This window comes from Calidris pugnax, unplaced genomic scaffold, assembly GCF_001431845.1.
Source record: "Calidris pugnax isolate Ruff unplaced genomic scaffold, ASM143184v1 scaffold42, whole genome shotgun sequence".
Taxonomy (NCBI): Eukaryota; Metazoa; Chordata; class Aves; order Charadriiformes; family Scolopacidae; genus Calidris; species Calidris pugnax.
Genome location: NW_015090920.1, coordinates 15,089,980 through 15,098,162, shown reverse-complemented (window position 1 = coordinate 15,098,162; position 8,183 = coordinate 15,089,980). Strand labels below are relative to the sequence as shown.

Here is an 8,183-nt window from a genome sequence, read left to right as displayed (position 1 = left end):
TATCAACGTGTGTCTGTATCTCAGTGCTGGTTTAGCCATTGTGATATGTACAAAAAATTAGATTAACTGTATGTGAAAGGCTAGAGCTGGGATGAATTAGCTGTGCGAGTGTAAATAGCTTTGTGTTACTACAGCTTTGTTCTGAACAGCACCGCTGTGCCTGAAATCATGCTCTCTGTAGGCTTTGCCAGTGCACGGGTAAGGGGTGTGCATGCTCCGCATCAAAATTCTAAGTGACCAACTAAAGCAGCTGATCAGTGGGGTTCTTCCCCGGCTCAGTGCCATGAACACAGGCTCACTGCTGGTGTTGGTAAGATACTGAACGCTCTCCTCAGTGGAGCGGAATTTAGGCTGCAAACTAAAGAACAATTTTGAACTGACAGTGGAAGTTAAATGGTATTAAATCAAGGGATTAATTTTAGAATACTCAGATGTTTCAAAATCCTTGGCAAGGTATAGAACTATCCAGAATGCACTCTAGAAAAGAATAGATGAACACTTGAGAACAGCTGTAAGTCTTGTTTCTTGAACGTGTCTTTTTAAGGATACATTGAGTAACTGAAAGTGATAGATAACAAGATTCACTGTTTCTGTATATAGTAGAAAAATGATTTCTCCTTCCAAAACTGGCAAAGTTGGTGGCAACTTTATTGCTGTAGTAGAAAATTGCCCAGTGTAATGGGATGAAAGTCAACTTAATAACATGGAGGAAAATTTACTAATCCTTTTCATAATAGGGTCATTCTCATGGATGAAAAAAGCAAGCAGTAGGTAAATAAAAAGGCCTAAATACTGCAAATCTGAGTTGAATATTACAGCCCTGCTGTTTATGCTGGAGACAAGAATTGTAATATGTCTGTGTGATAACTTATGATTGCTGCAAGAGCTGCTGTATCAACGTGTGTCTGTATCTCAGTGCTGGTTTAGCCATTGTGATATGTACAAAAAATTAGATTAACTGTATGTGAAAGGCTAGAGCTGGGATGAATTAGCTGTGCGAGTGTAAATAGCTTTGTGTTACTACAGCTTTGTTCTGAACAGCACCGCTGTGCCTGAAATCATGCTCTCTGTAGGCTTTGCCAGTGCACGGGTAAGGGGTGTGCATGCTCCGCATCAAAATTCTAAGTGACCAACTAAAGCAGCTGATCAGTGGTGGTTTTGCGTGGCCTGAACTGGCCAAGCAGAAGATGCGTGTGGTGGTGCAGCCACGATCTTCTGGCTGTGGGCAACCTCCATGGAATAAGGTAAGAAAACAGGTCATGAGCAGCCCACCAGCTTCCTACCTCTGAGGGGAGGGAAGCTCCCCACCTACCTCTGGGGTGATGCTAACAGCAGAAACACCCTGAAAGTTCTGTAACACCAGGTAGGCTTGCTGTCTTAGAAGTCACAACAGGAGACTTGGCTTTGTTTACACTGTGCAGGAATTATTGTTCCTAATTTGACTTTGCTGTGCTTACAGGGAAAGGCAGGGGGAAGAAGTCCATGAGCCCTGAAGAGGGTTTCTGTTGCTAGTTGCCCTAAACCACCCTCTGTAGTGGGGTGTGTACTAGTTTTAGGTGCTTTAAGATGTTATAAGTTTAAGATGTGTTACATATGTAGCTTTTGGCAGAGGCTGATAGCATAAAAAACTTGGAGAATTTAGTATATATAAGAATAAACATACACGTAATTATAATTAATAATTGCTTATTTCTTTACACATAGAGTTGCTGGTGTCATTCTACAAAGTACACTGATTTGGAATGGCAACAAATACTTTTTACAGGGTAACATTTTCAGCTAAAAAGTGCTTGCCTTGGCAGCTGAATTCAGTCCCAGGATCCTTCTGTAACGTAGCCGCTTATTTTAAGAGCGCTCAGTCACTGCACAAGGATAGAGCTCTTTTGATAAGCTGTCAAACCAGAAATATGCATCTTGACTGCTTGTCTTGGATATTAAAATGATTAACACTAAGTAGCAACACTAACTTACTTAAAGGCACTTTTGTTTTTTAAATGAGTCCCAACTCTTAGCATTACTTTTGAGGGGTTTTTGCTTTCTCTGAAACACTGATTTTTGTAACAATAGCTTTTCAAGTTTGGAAAAGTACAAATCTTACAAGCAGAGGTATTGGTCCTAAACATACAGATTGATGAAGTATCTGAGGTAAACAGCTATTCCAAAGACCCTGGCTTTCTAAATTCTACCTTAAATATTGATATTAGCAGAGGCTTATTTTTCAAAGCAGTGACTGTTGAATAAATCAGTCATGCGAGAGGAGGTCACTGTAATAGAACTGGTATTAAACAAGAGGCTTTCTTTTTATAGCACCACAAATACCCTTTGGTTAATTCGTCAACTGTCTTACAGTTGACCTGCCACTGCATTTTTGAGGGAATGTTCCAGTTAGCAAATGCACTAAATAAAACCTAACAGTTCAATTATTAATACGTAATTAAAAACTATGCTAAGTTAATTAAGAGAATTGTACCATAATTGTGTTGCATTATCTGCCAAATTTAGCAAAAGGAATGCTTGATTACTGTTCCGCCTGTGGTCCACTGTTGTTAAACTTACCCAAGTCCAGTTATAAACAGGCGTTTTTGTCTCCTGGGTAGCCCTGGGTGTGGCAGGTGACCCAGAGCTCTGCTTCTGTAGAAGGCAATGATTGTCCCTTCCAGGAAAAGGGGGGTTATTTGTAGAGATCAGCTTTACATGAAGGACTTTGAGTACTTCATTGAACTACACGATTACTGCAAATCTAATTCAACTATATTCAACTCACTTAGAAAAAGCAATGTTACGTATTTTTTTCCTCCTGTATAGATTTTTAGCATCTTTTCTGGCTTTTATACAACTTATGACTAACAAAAGGAATAATTAAAGAGTTTTCTAAATTATATTTCAATAAATGCATACCGTATGCTCTGAAGCGTTGACAGTTTGAAATCTGGCACGGCACTTGGAGAAACAGTCAGGGCTCCCAAAAGATTAATACCTGAGTGCAGAACTTCCTATTCTACAGCTTAATGAGTAAGCTAAATACTCAGTGAGAGGCTGTGGGAAATGAAACTGTACAACAAGAGCACAGAGAAGAGCGCTGCAGAAGGCCTGGTGCAGTGGAGCTGGGGGCCAGCCTTCAGGCACCCATCACCGTCCCTCTCGCAAAATCAGAAAGAACCTGACAACCTGTATTTGAGACTCCTTAACTGAGCAGCTGGCAGATCTCTTTGTGAACGCAGCATAAGAAATCCACGTAAGAAGCTCCTCCATAAATACTCTTGTCTTCTACTAGGAACTGTCGGAAAAGCATCTCTGGCTGCTCCCGCTGTTTCACTATGATCAGCTGAAAAGAGACACATATTTTTAGGATCCAATCATGGCAACTGGCAGTACAGTTCTCCCCATATCTATGAATGTATGTTGTTCAGGGGGAAAAAGCCCCAAAACTAACAAATTTCAATAGCTGCATTTATGAACAGGGGGGAGAAAGACTACTTTGAGTTAAAGTTCTCAGGACAAAGTGATAACCTTTAGACTTGACTATCTCTGACAATATCTTGATTAAGAATAAAGCACATTTGAGATGCTTGTGCCTGGAACTCACTGGCATAGAGGAAAATTCCCAATACGTAAAATGTTTTACAGCTACAGATAAGTTTTGTCAAAGCCAGCAGTGTTCTTTTGGACAGGAATGAGGCAGAGAGAAGTCTCACCTTCATAGTGTAGGGCTTTTGGCTCTGGATATGCTCCACTATTGACTTAAGTTTCTTAGAAAATGGATTGTCCAGGTCAGGCAGTGATGTCTGTTAAATGAAAGCACAGCAGGTTGGTATAGTCCAGTCCCATCCCTTACGAATTTTTACAAGACCAGCTGATGATATTTATGATGCAAGTTTCTGAGGATTTCATTCTAAACTGGGAAATGCCATCTCCTTCACAAAAATGTCTCACCATAAAGATTCATCTAAGCCATTTTTCAGTTTAAAATAATCACTATATGAAAATTCATTATCAGGAGAAATTTTAACTGCTGTGAAGTGTGTTGTTCCAATTTTAGCAATACACATTCAATAGGACCTTATCTGCAACAGCAGTAGTTTTAAGAAGGTTTAAAAATGTTGTGAAAGCTTCTTTTCTGTAAGTATGCAGAATGTTAAAAGCTTATTAAAGTTTTATGTATGTTAGGACACTTCTGGTGTCTTAACACATTCTGCTGGTCACCTCTTTCTGCTTTTACTTTAACAACAAAAATCCCCCTTACTTGTTTCCCTGATCTTAGTAAATGATAAATTCAGAAGAAGGGACTAGTGTCCATGTACTCACAGCCTCTGTGCTGATGTGTGTGAAGGATGGCACGTTGAAGAGCCCTTGGATGAGCTCTGGGGGCGCGCTCACCCCCAGCCATAGGAACATGCTCAGACCGTTGGCCAGCAGGAAGGCCCCTCCTTCTGACAGACGTTCCTCAGAGCAGCGGACGGCGGCTGGGACGGCGTCACTCTTCAGATCCAGGCCGTGCTACAGGGGAGAGAGAGAGACAGGAGCTGTAGACTCGGTGACTTCAAGGTGACTAAAGCTCTAACTAGATACTGAAAAGTAACCATTGAAGGGTTTAGTACATGTTAGTGGTTCCTTTCCAGATGAGAGGAATTAGAAATCAAATCTTTTTCAGTCGTTGCACTGTGAGTAAAGGCAGACCTGCTGTAACTGGGAGACACTTGCACACCAGTGTTGATCTCTAGTAAAACTGGCATCTTTCATGAACCTGGGCAAAAACCTTGCTAAAAGTATAGTGAGATTTTTGGAGGATGCTGATGTCAATGACTGATAATGTAACTTCCCCATTTTTCCATTAAGCTAGAGGTTCTATCCTCCCTCCCTCCCTCCTCAATCTAGTCCAACTAGCAACTACATCACAGTAACATGTAATCCAGCACGGTAGCTAACACTTGCCCAGCAGCCAGAATCTCGTCTGTATCTGCACAATTACAAGATCACAGCGTACTGAAAACAGTTTACTGAAATGAGAAGATGTGCAAACAACAAACATACTCACAATTGGCAGAAGCTGAGGATAGAAAAACAACTGTGTGTCGGCTACCCCCATAGACATGACCAGCTGCCGATGGTAAGCTCTCTCGTCAGTTGGAATTTCAGGTCTGCCAACCAGCACGCAGCTCTTCAACAGACAGTTCATGTACACTGGCAGCACCTTCATTGCATCTGGAAGGATGAGCTGAGAGGCAGAGAGAACTTGTTATTTCATATATCCCATGTGCTGGGGGAGGAGAGCTGGCCTTTCAGACATTTAAATAAACCACTGCTTGTTTCCTTTGATTAAAGAGAAAAAAACCTAAAAAAACTTTTTTGTATGTGCTGTTTCACACCAGATGTGACAGTTCTCAATGGTTAATACATTAAATAAGATTCCAACAGGAATCATTTGCCCTATAGAGTAGTTGTTGCCCTGGATGCTTTCATTTCCCTGTAACCCATGCTTGTTTTTAAATACTAAATTAAAGGGGAGTCACAAAGGGGTGTTTTTTTCTCTGAACTATTTAGGAGGGAAATGAAGTGTCTCTGGTATTATTTCTAACATATTTGGTCCTGACTAACATTCAACAGGCTTTTGACTACTGGAAGCACTGCATGGGATATAGAGGCCTTAGTCTTTCTCTTAAGTTGAACCACCAGGACATAAGGGTCATTTAAAAGGAAACAGCTGTTGCTTTTATTGGAGCATTGAATTTTAAGTCATGTAATTAGGATGTGCTAATAATACTAAACATTACATTCAAGAAGAAGAAGAGGAAAGAATTGGAAAACAAAGTTTAAAAGAGATCAAAGGAAGTAATCTAAATCAAACTCCTCCGACATTGTCAGAGTCCTTTGTCCTTTCTATACACTGTGGCACTCGTGTTCAGAATTGCCAGCTGTCATTCCTAGAGTGTCAGCCCAACCGTCCCTGCGCTCTTGAAGTGCATCTGAAGGAGATGGGGAAAGAGTCTGAGAGTTCCAAGAAAAACAGAAGTGAAATTTAAATGCTTTACAGCCATCTTTGAGTATTGGAAACAGAAAAAAGATTTTTGTCAGAAACGGCTGCAGAAAGGATTTGAAAACACCTGCCTGTTGGTTCAATTAGACCTTCTATAATGTACTGAATATGTAAAAGAAAGGGCTGAAAACAATAGAGGTGTCTTTAAGTTGAGAGAATTTTCAAGTAGTATGGAATATAAGTAATCAGGTCCCTAGAGCTTCTTACTACCCTTTAGTAAATAACAGAGTTAATAGACTGTTATCTTAATCGCCGTGGATTTTTTTTCCCCTTGGAGTTTGACCTCATCTAGACATCAGGTATTTATCACTCCAGAACACTTGACAGATCTATGTGCAAATTCAGACTGTTTACTAAGTTATGCTCATTTTTTTGACAATTAACAGTCTTATTTACCAAAAAATAGAATACTAAAATCTTAAACAACAGAAGAAATGAAAAATGAAAGCTTTGTGAGTCAGCACATAATTCCAGCAGGAAGAAAAAGGCTGCCTAAGCTCCTTTGTGTGAATATGATCATCAGTTTCCTCAATGGCATTGCCATTTGTTCCGGAACAAGAGCCTCGTGTGGTGTAATTGCTACCACTGACTCCCACCTCTCATTAATTGTATTTGAAAGAAAAGGAAAAGTCTGTCTGGAAATTCTCCTTTTGGGCACTGTTGACGTTGCAGGGTGGTCATTCATCTCCTGCAAAGCCTGGCTGGGGAGGACTGAGTGGGGCTGGGTCTTACCTGGCTGACTGCCGATGGGCTGGCACAGTTCTTCCTGTAACAGGCCAGCATGTGAGCCGTCTGGTTCACCAGGATCTCTCTGACTGTCTTCAGTGGTTGGCTTAGAACGGCTTTAAAAGCTACAAACAGAGCAGAACAAAAGAGTGTGCTAAAGATGGGGATGTACTTCCAAAGTCTCTGTATTTTGCTAGCTTCTAATTTTACTGACCTGAGGCCTACAGCCGGTTTTTAGTTTTTTTTTTTTTTTTTACAGACAGCATCTTGGAGGATGTTTATTCATCTTTGCCCCAAAAAACTCCCCCAAACCTCCAACGCTATGATAGGATGTCCATTTCTACTGCTGGGCCTATACAGTTTTTTTGCATTACACATTTCTAGCTACCCTCACAAGCGTTACTTTTATGGCAATATAGCTAAAATGTGTGATCTATTTGTCTTTTCAATTTTATAATACTTCAAGAGTTGCTCAGGCTTGGAGCAGCAAGTTACAAAATGTGATTTCCCACTAGGTAATCACTTCAACTCCCCTTCCCTTCCTCCACCCCAAAGTAAAAAAGGAAACAAGAACAGACTGTTATCTTTACCTGATTTAGCAAAGAAGTTGATAAGTGCATCAGTCTCACAAGTCTTGTAGACATCAGCTAACTGGGAGCTACAATTTAAACCTATATTGTGTATGCGAAGTCTTCTTTGCCCGCTTATTGATGTGTAAAGGACAGCACACTGCAACACACAGCAAATTACCATAGGGTTTTTTTTAAAACAAAAGTTTCTGTCACACAATAGCCACTGCTTTGTGCACAGAAGGCACATAATTACTTCTGAATGGCCTTGGCAGTGCTGCTTCAATGCTCCTGTCATCTACAGGACCAACATACCTGTATTTTATTGGAATTATAGTAAACATTATAGAAGTTACTAACCTTAAAATTGCAAATAATTATAACGTGACTGATTAAAAGGCTTATTACTCTAATTTCTACACAGTGACGGTATCATCTGAAAACAAGAAACCAATGTTTGGAAATTTGTAAATTGTACTCTGTGTAATATTTGAACTGTTCAAATGTATTTGAAAAGACACCATACTAGTGAAGAGACCCGTGCTGAGAAGTGCTCTGCCCATCATGCTGTCTCTTGGCACAAACAACACAGAAAAACTTCCTAATCTTGAAAAGTTGCATGGTTCTTTTTGCATGAATAAGTTGCTTCTGATGTGAAACAAGAGGTCCTGCTAATCCCTGTATCCTGCACCTGCCATGGCCTTAGATATTAACAATGTAGGGTGTAATTTACAAATTTCCTTGACTCCACCTCTACTTCAGTATGTTACTGATACTTCAACATAATGTATGATCCAAAGCCTGTGGGGCAAACAGACACCAAGTTCCTGTAGTCTGCCTTGCGTTAGATAACT

The 8,183-nt window shown here is 40.3% G+C and overlaps 1 protein-coding gene across 4 annotated transcripts in view; it reads right to left on the bottom strand.

Moving 5' to 3' along the window:
- Nucleotides 1-623: 623 nt before the first annotated feature.
- Nucleotides 624-8,183, bottom strand: part of SEC24D (SEC24 homolog D, COPII coat complex component) — a 57,452-nt gene continuing 49,892 nt past the window's right edge. For all 4 annotated transcript variants that reach the window (XM_014949922.1, XM_014949920.1, XM_014949923.1 and 1 more), the window contains 6 exons: nucleotides 7,351-7,489; nucleotides 6,767-6,885; nucleotides 5,036-5,215; nucleotides 4,306-4,497; nucleotides 3,696-3,785; nucleotides 624-3,325 (listed from right to left, as the gene is read on the bottom strand). In XM_014949922.1, the coding sequence (XP_014805408.1) occupies nucleotides 3,185-3,325; nucleotides 3,696-3,785; nucleotides 4,306-4,497; nucleotides 5,036-5,215; nucleotides 6,767-6,885; nucleotides 7,351-7,489 (861 nt within the window). In that variant the 3' untranslated portion in view covers nucleotides 624-3,184. The remainder of the gene's footprint in view (nucleotides 3,326-3,695; nucleotides 3,786-4,305; nucleotides 4,498-5,035; nucleotides 5,216-6,766; nucleotides 6,886-7,350; nucleotides 7,490-8,183) is intronic.